Below are 13,481 nucleotides of genomic sequence, written 5' to 3' on the forward strand. Positions count from 1 at the left end.
AACCGAGCAAGTTTTCAATAATTGGAAGACATGATAATCAAAATTCCTTCAAGGGGGTGTAATAATGGGAGAAAATACGGCGAGTGAGCGTAGTAAACGAGCCTTGAAAAAGTTGTTTCAGTCGTTTAAAATAATATTCATATATTACAAAGGATGATAAGGGTAAATTTTCTATAACATTAACTTTAAAAGAAAAGAGATACATAAAATGAGCAAATAGAGATTAAATATAGAGTTAAAGGTAAGATGAGAATGAAATAAAATTGATAATGACTTTCGGGGAAAAGGGTGCCATAGGAAAGGACCATAGGCCATCACAGGCCACAATATAGTCTTCCAAAAAACGTGGAAATGGCATAATGATGCATATTATGAAAAGGAAAGATTTTGAATAATCTTTAAGAGTATATATTGGGAGATGATACATTTCAAATTTTGAGCAAAATTTATAATTGAAATATTCTTTACATTGTTGTGTCAATTAATGTGATTTAAAGTCCCATATAAATGGATAAAATTGTAAAGATGAGTGTTTCATTATTAACGGCATTAAGTTGATTTGAAATACTCTTTCCAAAACCAGATAACTTCAAATATCTGATCACTTCATTTCCAGAGTGGTTGAAATAATTGACATGTAAGAAACAAGTGTGTGTATGTTTCAGCATCCTGTTTACAAAAGAAGTATAGATTATCTGATACAAAACTAACCTTGAATAATTTTGTTATAAACAGATCCATGTTGGATCGTTGAGTCTTAATAAACCTTCAAACACACATGAATACACCACCCTCCCACCCGCCCGCGCGCGCACACTTACATACGCCAACATTCATCTTATATTACAGCCTACAGGTTTATGTTATTTTCATTATTTGTTTTTATAATTAAATTCAGCCTTGAGAATCCTTGTTCTTGTGCCCCGGGTCTTGTGCCCATCATCCTCTAATTGATATAAGACTTAGCATGAGGCATTTTCACCATAGACGGACACAGGGGTAAAAAAAATGATATTCGAGTCAAATGCTTCATGCTTTATTTAATGGGACAATTTTTTTCGATTCTGGCGGCTATTTTGGATTTTAAAATGGCCGCCAAAGTATAGTGTTGAAAGACACATGTTTTCTTTTGACTGACTGTTTTTGTAGAACAAGTGTGATTCTCCCTGTGATTTAGCTTACTATTATAATACGTTATAAAGTCCCATAGAAAGAATCACCAGTAATTAATTTATCTAATAAAAAATATTGATGAAGTATAATTATGATATTGTATGTAATGTTAGTTACCAAAAACATGAACTTTTTTGTTCTCATTCGCCAGAAAAGAGCTTATATTACATGAAACCTGATAGAATTCCTCCTTAGGTAACACCCCTTCCTTCTACACCAAAATTTAAGATAGGCAAGTTACAATCACTTCATAGGGTACCATTAAATATGTGTAACGTCAGTTACCGAGGTGTAATGTCAGTTACCATGATAAAACGATGGTTATCAATTAATAGGGAAATGCAAATGTGGTCAATTTCGTTGCGAAAAAAAATAATATTTACTTGTTAATAGTCTTTCACTTAGTTAAATCCCACCAGTAGGAGCTTGCTATTGACCTTTAAAAAGTATGTAGGTCACATGGAATACTGTGCTACAGTTATTGTAAATTGTGTTATATGAAATTATGAAGTAAGTTGCATTCCTATTGGGCCAAAAATCAATATTATGAAATTAGTTTACATAATATAATGTACATGCCAAGTACATAATTGTTTGTATCAGGTAAAAAAAAAAAATTACTTTCGGGGGCTACTTTTCTCAATTTACTGCTTAAAAAAGTCTGCAACTATAAGTTTAAAACGGTGCAATGAAGGATGGTTTTCAGGGCCCCTTAAGTTAATTTCTAGGGTTCATTTGAGCATTTCGGAGCTAAATCTCCCCAACCCTCTTATAATTTCCCCCTGTATACCTGTTAATAGTTTCAGTTGTGTGATAAGATTTTGTTTTTGGTGTACAAATAAAGATGAAAATATAAATTTGGACAGCTCTGATCAATGTTGCATGGATCTGATACACATATAGTTCACAGTTTTATTTTTGAAATTGGAGTTTATTTTTATTGACAGCTTAAAAAAACAAATAAGCAAAGATATTGATTAAATGAAATATGAAGAAAATTGAAATCTGACAGATATGAACAAGCATTGCTTGCACTGACCTGATTAGAAAGTCAATAAAACTGTAGTTACATGAAATTCGGGAGAGGGGTAGGAGAGGATACAGGCCTTAATTCATTTCTGTCATTTCTTGGGAGTTGAAGAAGGAAAAGGTAAAAAAAAATCAATATAAAACTGACGAATATAAAAATTGGGCGCATGATCAGAGAAATCTATGTGTAACTACCATGCAATATCAAATAACTATCGGAATATATACATGTAGCTGCTATGCCCCCCCCCCCCCGAGTATGTAAGCATTTCTTCTTCTGATTATTTGACGTAAATTATTATGATATTTTAAGCCTTAAATGTAGTACATGTACATTTAGTTTCAGTTACCTACATAATAAGATGTTTAAAGTAAAGAAAAAGAATTTAGAAAAACCGGGCTTTTTTAATTTAAATGTCCCAGGAACTCAGCTTTACTGCCATATCAAACACACTTTCAGGTGAAGCCTTGGACAGAAGATTTATGCAATGATTCCACATATTTTACTTCCACGTGTTATCTCTATGGTAAATTTGTGAGTAATGTTAGTTACGTAATGTCAGTTACCAGCATGGTCGTGGAAAAATTATCATAGCCCCCAAAAGACAGTAACAAATTATTTAATATTTTGACACATCTTAATCCAGTAACGAACGCATATTTACATATTCAAATAATCGCTCTATCCACTCAGGAACATGAGATATTTCAATTTTACTGAACACCCTAAAGTTGCTGTTCCTTTTTGCGTAATATCAGTTGCCAACACATTTTTTGCTCGCTGAAGCGTAACAAAATCAATGTGGTTGCATGAAAGTTAATATCGCTTTATTAACTCTATGAAATGCAAACTACCATCATTATTTTGTAGGATGTGAGATACACACTATGAAATGTGTGTTAAATTTTAACCTGCCATGCAGTAGAAGAAGTTACCGTTATAATTGACCATTAACATACGTTCATTATGTAGGACTATGGTTTTCAAGAAGTAAGACCAACAGAAGTAACCAATGACACTCAGGCATGCAGAAACCTTTCTAAATCGCCCCCAATTGGAACGCCATGCACATTTTCCACCCATCGGTGTCAAGTCCATATTTGGGATACTGATATATGGCTTTCGCTTTCCACACTGATACACGAAGTCTTCAGTCTTCTTAAAATCTTCTTCATCCATTTCTATCCCTTTGTCTAGTCTACCGCAGATGATGGCCAGTTTGGCGCACTCAAATGTCGTGAATTGTTTGTATCGGAAGGTATCCATGTATGCTCCTTTGACCTTGGTATGGCCATCCCGTCCCGATCCCATGGGCCAATGAAAGTCGTGTGCAATAACACAAACGTTATCCTTTCCTGAAACGGATAATAAGAGGTAACAAACTTACAGATCATGACATTTTTTTGTAAACTCTTTGTGATAGTGCAATTAAAAACAACTCTGAAAATAAATTTAAAATGAGAACACTAAAAAATTAACAGAGATACAACAACGAACAGTCATTTTCAAATCATATGGGGTTACACCTCAAAACTTTTCTGGCCATGCATGTGATGACATAATTTATTCCTAAATGTACTCTATATTACGGGCAAGATAAGAAAACTTGATGCCCATTATATTATTTCTATACCAAATCGGATGAATCCTATAGTTTCATCCCATATCGGCCTATAACAGTAATAGGATCTATCATGTCTATTGTGAATGGACCATGAAATGAAGTAAAGTTGATGAGTTATTTTAGGCCTATACTGATGTGAAAAGATTCTGTTAAGTTTTCATACCAAATACTTGTTTGACATGAGGCAAGAACTTGTCATAGAGTGCATCCATGACGTCTGTGATTGCAAAACGACGATTGTTGATAGAATGACATACTATCACACCATCCAGTCCTTCACTTGAAAGCCGAAAACTGTCTAAATCATTGTATGGTAGCTGAATAAATTTAACTGCTACATTGGGGAGACTTTTGACTTTATTTATAAAAGCCTCGATGTTGGACTTCAACGCTGATGTACAGATGCCTATCGTAACTGGTCCCGGGTTTGATGATTGACTCTCCATCTGCGAATAGATAAAGAATGTCAAGATTAACATTGAAAATGAAAATGTGAATTTTAACAATATTGTAGAAACAATAACACTGGACCTCTCATAAAATCAAAATTTCGTAGCCATATATTAATTCAAGAAAAATCAAACAGCTTGATTTTGATTTGAAATATCAAATGCAAATTATATAACAAATATCCCTCACTTTTTAAATTTCTTATGAAAATTGTGTATCCTCATATAGGCCTACTAATTTACATCTCTAAACGCAAGATAGGAAGAAACGGAAGAAAATTGGGAAAGTTAAGCAAATAAAAGGGGAAGTGAGTAAGGAAATGAAAAATAAGGAAGAAAAAGAGGAAGTTTATGAGAAAGGAAAAAAAAATGAACAGAGCGATTTTATTTTTCAGTTTTGTTTCTTTCTTTGTCTTTATTTTTTTTGTCATTCATTCTATATCTTTCTTGCATCCCTATTTTTAACTTTCTTTTCGATTTTTCCCTGGTCCTTTTCATACCCATTCCCTGAATTTTACGTTATTGTAGTCACTATGTGTTCTTTTCCTTCCTTATTCTCTTTGTCTTCTTTCCTGTTCTCTCACCCCGTCATCTCCCATCTCTTGCTTGAATTCCTTTTTTCCGCTATAGTAACTTTACTTCCAATTTCGTCGATTCTTTCTGCAAGTGGGGTTATATCACTGATCTGTTCAGTGGGTTATGTGCATATTATCAAATGCGTCTCAAGTTTCTTTGTTTTATATTCCCGATGAAGCAACTCCTCATTCATGTCATTGCTATACCCCAAATACATAGGCCTATGCATCTTTATACTCGCACAAGTTTGTTTTTTATCAAAGTTTTAAGCTAACCAATTTCACGCCATCCAACTATACGAAGGCGATAAAAATGACTTGATTAATATAACAAAATCCTTTCGACTATTACTTGGTAAATAAGCGGCATGTTTCCCGGACATGTTTTGAAGTTGCCCTGAATAATTATGAGGAGAATTACTATTGGCCTATTTTTAAACCAGCGAACACAAGCACAATGGACAACCATGATACGTAATTTTAAAGCAATGATAGAAGTCTGAACATTTATACTAAACATAATGTTTACAATAATTACTAAAGTTATTACTTACGATGAAACCGCGCCTCTTTCTTATCGTTTGATATGCAGCACCATGCAACCTCTTATCGGTTATCGTTACTCTCGGAATGATATGATGAACCGTGTTGCATGTCTGTGTCTCTCAAACAGGTATTGGGGATTCCCCGTCCGAGGTCATTGCGTTAGCCTCTGTTTCAGATATGCATGCATTAATACCGATTTCATATTCAAAACAGAAGAAGAAGAAAGAAGAAGTGGTGGGAGAAAAAGAAGAAGAGAAGAAGGAGAAAAAAGGAAGAAGTGGTGGGAGAAGAAGAAGAAAAAGAAGGAGAAGAAGAAGAAAAAGAAGGAGAAGAATACATATTTCATACCATCATTTCAGTTGGCAATATATCATGCGAGAGGGAGAGAGAAAGAAGGTTGAAGGGAGAAGTGGAGAAGAAAAGTGCAATATTGCTTATCCTTTCAAAATTTCCCATCAGTAAGCAGCTAATGTACAGAATGTCAAAGGCTTTTTATATCCATTAATATCCCTGATTCTAAGTATAAACTTAACTCAGTTCTAAACAATAGAGAATAATATCTATGATACACATCCAGGGGCCAATCAATATACAATAAGTCTCTATTTAAATCAACCTTCAATTTGAATAACCTTAATTGCAGCAATTTTTCAGACCAAGGGGTGTAAGATTCAAATCTGCCAACATACACATGATATCTAAGGTATATTCTAATCACTAAATTTGTATTGCATCCCATAAGTAATATAACCAACGTGGTAATGAGTTAAAAACCATATGCAACTAGGAAAAGACCTCAATTAGGAAATTATTGTACATTATGATGTTATATTATATCATATATATTATTTTATATTACATAAGAAATATTTTTTCATACTTTTATGATACATAATTTGCTCAGGGCCGATGTGTTCATCGTTCCTGGTGTCTGTTTAATGAGATATACATTCCTGTTGTATTAAAACATCCCGTTTGCAATTAAGTAAATATACACTAAATATATTTCCTTGCACTTCGAGTTATTATTGTTTTATGTAGTGAAGTGGAGCGTTGTGGCCCAGTGGATAAGTCTTCTGACTTTGAAACAGACGGTTGTGGGTTCGAATCCCAGCCATGGCGTTATTTATCCTACCCGGTAGGATTAATTCCGTGAATGCATGAGTGCTGAAAGGCAGCTCGAGCTAAAGCCGGAGTAATAATAGCGCGCCTCGGAATATAATATTTCTAGATAGATGGCGCTAGATAAATACCTATTATTATTATTATGTAGTGACATATGCTTCTTTTTCATGACTACTTAAAGTGATTGCCCGATTCTAAGGTCTAAGATCCAAGATCTTGAAGAGCCCATGGACTTTAGCTATTAAGAGGAGTGATTTTAAGATATGTTTTTCCTTTGTAACTGGCTATTACACTCACTCGAGCACCACTATACTACTCCTCCGAGTCCTCCCCACCTAAACCTTAGCGATGATATCTGCTTTATATGTTGAAGCAGTGATTCACAAGAAATAATAGGCTTTATTTTTTTCTCTGCTATTCCTTGTCATACCTCCGGAAGTGTGGAGACACAACTATGATATGAAGTACGAAATGGTAACACTGCCCTCTCTAAATGACAAAACTTAATGAAGATAAATGCTAAAGATGTCTGAAATGAACTTGTGTTTACATTGATTTGTTTCATTTGATGTCCTCAGATCTAGCTGGCACAAACCTAAAAGTCAGTTTTACCTCGATTTAAAATGTTAATTCGGGTAGAAGGTTGCTATAAAAAGTTAATATGTAAATGTTTTAATTTCCATTGACCCAAAATGCCCCAAAAAGATATAACTATGCACACGATCACATCGTTTTTTTTCCCTTTTGCCATTGACACAGTGTTGAAATAATCATTTCAGCGCAAACCGATTTCTGCAAGCTATACACAAATGGATCTTGCTCACTCAAGTGTAAGACTCTGTCCAAAATCATACTTTCATCTGGTAGATGAGACCAAAGCCTGAGAATATATGTGAAAAAAACATCCCCATGATGTATTTTTTTTTCAATTAGGGGGTCTTTTTCAAAGTGTAAACTTTTTAGTGATATGCACTGTATATTGAACATACAATGTACCCATGGAGGAGTATTTCAATAACTATTGAGGTTTAATTGGAATACACTAAAAACAAGGAAAAATGTAATAGCTCCCACCAAAAAGAAAATTGACACTTTCTTTTCAAAATCAAGTAAAAATGTTTATTCCATACATTCATTAATATAATCAGTAAGAATCTATTATAGTATCATTACCATGTTGAAAACAAACCTGCATCAACTTAAACAATTTAATTGAATTTGTGCTACATTTATGCATCGGTTTTTAATCATTATTTATATCATCAGAACATCTCTGGAAAAAAGTTTGTAATACAGAAAATTTAAACAAACATTATTTCAGTCAATATATTGATACTTTCATTTGTGTCTTCAACATATACAAAATACAAATGCTACACTCTGATGATGAAGAAATATAACAAAGCATTTTGAAAGCAAAAAATAGTGAATTTTAACCTGGTATATCAAGATTGTTATCAATAAAAAAATAGAGAATTCACTCTCAGCCAAACAAATTTCATTAGTTTGCAATTGAACGTTTTAGTCTCCATCTTGTTTTATAGAACCAGACTAAGATTTCAATGAGAGCATAATAATCAATAAAAGTATATTACCATGTGGTATTTATATGTAGCACTAAAATGAAAGTTATTCTGATCCAGCAGTTTAACAAAAATCAAATATATAATTTGAATAGGCTGTAAAACAAGTTCAAAACATGCGTAAAATATTCATAAGAGTGTCGCTAAGGCAAGCACATAATATGCCCGCTCATGCGCGGAAAATGGATTTATTGGTCAAGCAAATAAAGTGGAAGGTGGCGACTTCAGCTTTGATCTTCTGACCTCAAAATCAATAGAATTCCTGGGATCTATAATAGTATCATACACACCAAATCATATGAGCCTAGGTTAAGTACAACTAAAGTTATCATGTTAACAAGGACTTCAGAAGGGTAAGATGAAAACATGTCAGTGTGACCTTTGACCTTTTGACCTCAAAATCAAGAGGCTTCCTGGGATCTATGCTAGTATCATACACACCAAATTATATGAGCCTAGGTTAAGTTAAACTGAAGTTATCGCTTTTACAAGAACTGCTGAAGGGTAAGATGAAAACATATCACTGTGTCCGTGACCTTTGACCTTTTTTAACCTCAAAATCAATAGGCTTCCTGGGATCCATGTTAGTATCATACACACCAAATTATATGAGACTAGGTTAAGTTAAACTAAAGTTATCGCGTTTACAAGGACTTCAGAAGGGTAAGATGAAAACATGTCAGTAGACATATAGTAGACTTGTTATTTGCCAAATCTGTTTTCGTCAAGGGTTGGATAGGCACAGCATAGTGATAAAATGATTAGCTTTGTCCATTCTTTCATAACGATTGTATAACATCACTAAAAAAACTGGTCCCTACATAGTGGACTAATGCCCACAAACCCTAGGCACATGGTAAATGATCCAAACAGAAAGAAGTAATGACATTTACCTGATCATTAAAACATGTTTCCTCCAACTGGAATGAAAGTGACTGGAAAATTGACTATCACAAGCTTTAATTTTAACCCTAATCTTAGCTGACATTAGATCCTTTTGTGATCAGGCTACAGTTGAATCAAAGTGTCCATGGCCTCTTCCCACAAGCAAACTTTGGTTCTCGAGATCAATGCCTACTTGAAAACTTTCAGTTCATACACATTAACTCATAGTTTAAACACAGGATTACATACACATGTAGTACACAGGATCATACATTTAATAATATGAAGATAATCAACACAATTTTGGGAGTTACAAAGTTGTGAAATAAAAATCATGGTGCAGTGATAGGGAGTCCATACAATGAAGGTAGTAAACTGGTTTAAAGACATAAAATGAATATTAACCAAGATCTTAAAATGCATGTATTGCATCATCTGCATACTCTTCCTCACATTTTCTGTTAACATTACATATTAACCATATCATCTACCTACTTTTAAAACAATAGGATGGGTGGAAGACCTTCCTTTCTAAGCCTGAGGTTTTTTCATTTCAGGAAATCACAATTTATTGTGATTTAAGCATTTGCACAAGAAATTACTTACAAGCACAACCTTTTATTTTATGGTGGTAGGTGGCCTGAGTCGTCCCTTAATAATCATCAAATATAATCCAGACAGAGAGCTTAGAAATAAAACTTATCACCCTTCAAGATCTAGAGCAAGACATTGTTGACTTATACCCTCGATGTCACGCATCGGGCACATTGGCAATATCTGTGATGATGGTCTCGTAAATTGAGATTCCATGGAGAAAGATGTCTTCATTGAGGTATTCGTTGTGATCATGGAGTAAGATTGGAGTGTTATTCATTGGTGAGAAACCAAAGCAAGGTATACCCAAGGCTCGGAGGTACTTGCTATCTGTCCCAGCTGGAAATATCTCAATATGCAGATCCACCTTCCTGATTTTAAAACAAAGAAAAAAAGATGCTAATTAAACTAATTTATTCCTGAAATATCTTACTCCAATAACATCAAGGGTAAGGACAATCATCAAGTAATAAACAGATTTAAAATCAAAAGTAAACTGTGTTTCTGAGTGACTCACTTAAGATTACTGAAAAGTAGCTGCATGCATGGACCAACATATTTCATTGGTTATTGCATGGACCTATTAGAGCCCTGGGCCCCGTCTTTCAAAGAGTTACGTTTGATCCAATCAATCGTAACTCTATGGAAATCCATCAGTGTCAAAACATTTCTACAGGAAATAAGCAAAATGTCCTCTGTAAACAAAGGCAAACACACCGAACTGTCAAGAAATCAATGAACTTATGGATATACATTCATATCTGGAAAAAAATTTGAGCAAACATGCATTGTATATGTTGACTTTGTTGGCTTTCCATATCAATTGCAACTCTTTGTAAGACGGGCCCCAGGTTTCCAAAGGAATTTGGTTAGCAATTACTGACCACTACTTTGTGATGTAAACAAAACCCTCATTCTAACACATCTTTGGAAAATCTTGGAGAGCAACAAAATATTGCTTGGCCTTTAACAAAAAGAGTCTGCACACACACAAAATTTTGTTCAGAGGGAAGATGCACTTTGAGGCTTTTGATACAGAACATGTGAATGTGATTTTTTATGAGAATAATAATATGTAGAGGCAATATATTTGTTTCACAATGCGTCTTAATGTCGCTGCAATATTCAAACAATAGAATACTCAAAATCAATGAAATTAAAAAATATTCCCAAAACAGACGAGTGTTAAAAGCATAGTAAATACTTTTTTGAAAATAGAAAATCAGGATTTAAGAAACATGACCCACATACATGTACACTTAAGTCTGCATTAATTGATCTGCTGTCAAAGAAACCTTTCATAAAGCTGTTCATAAGTTAAAAGCCACTTTAAGAGCGACAAGTGAACCTTTCTTACGTGCTAAGTAATCACTAACAAACATTTAATGGACTATCGTTTACCATAAGAAAGGATCACCATTCGTTCTTAAAGTCATTCTTAACTTACGAGCAGCTTTATTAAATACCCCCCTGATCATAAAAATATATAACCTATTTCAAATATCTTCTTGAGTTCAACAGAAATTTCTTACAAGAAACTCATACAGAAACTTGGGCAGAAAGGGGGTTGCTTTAAAGCAGCATTACTTGAATTGATCAGGGTTTTAAATCGATTGACTATACAACACAGATGTCGACTTGATCTCCGGGGGGGGGGGGGGGGGGCACTTACATTGACAAGTGGATACCATGCTCGACCCAAAAAACATGTAAAAAGGATCTCTTTTTCAAGATAGGGCACGTTACGTATGTAACGTAATAAGGGTGTCAAAAACACTAAAATAATGAAAAAGGGGATCTTTTTCACTAGGAAAGCTACATGTTTAGGGTCAAATTTGCAAGGGTATAAACAATACTAAAATGTTTTATAAAGGATGTACCTTTTGCCCCAACAGTCAACACTACGTGTTTAGAGGCCAATTTGCGTGTGGTGTGGGAGGTGGGGCCTTTCTAAACCCATGATGTACGTGTAGGTTAAGGTAAAACCAACATCCGTGACATATAACAATTAAAATATCGCTGTACTTGTTTAGGGGTTCAATTCAGGGAATACTTGCCATGAGTATCGTTTTGTTTCCAATACTTGTTAAGGGTAGGGTTTCACATGCCAATAATTGTTAAAGGAGAATGAAACATTTGGAACAAGATAGCTTGTGTGAAAACAGAAACATCAAAGAAATAGATCAACAAAAGTTTGAGAAAAATCAAAAATAATAAGAAAGTTATGAGCATTTGAATTTTGCGATCACTAATGCTATGGAGTTCCTCAAATTGGCAATGCCACAAAGATGCATGACGTCACTTGTGAACAACTCTCCCCATTACTTTAGTTTATATTTCACTTAAACTGCCTCTTTTATCAGTATCACATCTATCAGTAGATCATGTGTTGTTTCTATAGGAGGGCATGTAATACAGATTTTTAAAGAATACATCATGGATAAAGAGTTTGTATCACCATCAGAAAAAAAAGACATTTTGGAGGTATTTTATAGTCCATCAAAGGGTAAGTTGTTCACATGTGACATCACACATCCTTGTTGCATTGCCAATGAGAGGATCTCCATGGCATTAGTGATTGCAATATTCAAATGCTCATAACTTTCTCATTATTTGTCCGATTTTTCTCAAATTTTCTTTGTTCTTATTCTTTGATTTTTCTGTTTAGACACAAGCCTACCTGTTCTAAAGGTTTCATTCCCCTTCAAGGGGTGCATTTTCAGAATATGGAAAATACTTTTTTAGCCCCCCAGGGCTTGATCTACATACTTTTGTATTGAAAATATGGATGAGTTCTACTGGCCAGAATAGAAACATTTAATCATTCACAATGTGTATTTTGGATGAAAAAGAGTACTTCCTACAAAAACTGTATCATCTGGGGCTTTACCTCGGTTGAAACACTGTGATTGTCAAAAATATTGCAGAAATATTAAGAACATTCAGCAATTTTTATAGAGAAGTAATGTTTTACTTACTCTTTCTCACATGCTTTCTTGAATGTTTTCCACCAGGCGTTATCATCACCCAAAGGGGTTGTATAGCTGATATCTTTCTACATTGGATAGAAAACAAAAAATAAGTGTACACAAGATATATATTTTCAAAATAATTTTTGGTAAAAGTCACAATTGATTTTGAAATCTTAGTTCTTTTATTTCATCACTGTTACATTGCTGCTCTCTTGAAACCAGTGTTATGAGATCCTTTCTTACTGTTACTTTTTGGTATTTAGAATATGTTCATGATATATATTCATGAATGCTCAACAGGAGTCTCAGCTGCTGCATCATAACTACAATAAAAATTCAAGGTATACAAACTCACCCTCAGTAGTTTATAAGACACACCAGACCCGCCCATTGCTACAAGTTCATCTAGTTTCTTCACCATATCCTGAAGAAAAAAAAATCAAATAAAGATAAATAGAATTATGAACCATGAAAAATGGAGATATAATCCAAATAAGGAAAAATAAATGAATGAATAAAATGTAACGCCATACACATATATCATGTTGGAAAGATTTCAGAATATCAAACTTGGTCTAATACATTTTATTCTCTTTTCTTAATCATCTGTCCTAATTTCCATTTCATTCTAAAAAAAATCAATGCCAAAGATAAGACAATGTCTGACAAAACCCCCAATCTGTACAAAAAGACAACAATCTTTATCCAGAACAAAATAACAATTTATATACTAAAAGATTGGTTCAAAACTCACTATCATTCCAAAACAAAAATGATAAAAATTTTGAAGAGAAGTATATTGAAATAATTCAGGTTGGAATAATTTGTAGCCCCTGATAATGCAACAGTATAGTTACCTCTGGAGTTGTGTCTGGTGAGACACGTAGATCAAAGAGAAGTGTCAGGTTACTAGGAACAACATTTT

The 13,481-nt window shown here is 34.0% G+C and overlaps 2 protein-coding genes across 2 annotated transcripts in view; both read right to left on the reverse strand.

Annotated features, from left to right (window-relative positions):
• Nucleotides 1-1,014: 1,014 nt before the first annotated feature.
• On the reverse strand, nt 1,015-5,514 carry LOC129255564 (uncharacterized). The gene is made up of 3 exons (XM_064097174.1): nt 5,406-5,514; nt 3,991-4,273; nt 1,015-3,558 (listed from the first exon to the last, which is right to left on the reverse strand). The coding sequence occupies exons 2-3, from the start codon at nt 4,271-4,273 to the stop codon at nt 3,110-3,112; spliced, it is 732 nt and encodes a 243-aa protein (XP_063953244.1). The 5' UTR covers nt 5,406-5,514; the 3' UTR covers nt 1,015-3,109.
• Nucleotides 5,515-7,529: 2,015 nt separating this feature from the next.
• LOC129257153 (aminoacylase-1-like) overlaps nt 7,530-13,481 on the reverse strand; it is a 26,994-nt gene continuing 21,042 nt past the window's right edge. The window contains exons 12-15 of the mRNA XM_064097175.1: nt 13,414-13,481; nt 12,912-12,980; nt 12,563-12,639; nt 7,530-9,955 (exon numbers count right to left, since the gene is read on the reverse strand). The exon at nt 13,414-13,481 is cut by the window's right edge and continues 13 nt beyond it. Of these exons, the coding sequence (XP_063953245.1) occupies nt 9,742-9,955; nt 12,563-12,639; nt 12,912-12,980; nt 13,414-13,481 (428 nt within the window). The 3' untranslated portion in view covers nt 7,530-9,741. The remainder of the gene's footprint in view (nt 9,956-12,562; nt 12,640-12,911; nt 12,981-13,413) is intronic.

The sequence above is a fragment of the Lytechinus pictus genome, chromosome 3 (genome assembly GCF_037042905.1).
Source record: "Lytechinus pictus isolate F3 Inbred chromosome 3, Lp3.0, whole genome shotgun sequence".
In the NCBI taxonomy this organism is placed as follows: Eukaryota; Metazoa; Echinodermata; class Echinoidea; order Temnopleuroida; family Toxopneustidae; genus Lytechinus; species Lytechinus pictus.

Coding starts and splice junctions, on each gene's coding strand:
- LOC129255564 (XM_064097174.1), bottom strand. CDS start 4,273: ATGGAGAGTCAATCATCAAACCCGGGACCAGTTACGATAGGCATCTGT. Junction 3,559..3,990: donor TCATGTCAAACAAGTATTTG/GTATGAAAACTT, acceptor TATCCGTTTCAG/GAAAGGATAACGTTTGTGTT.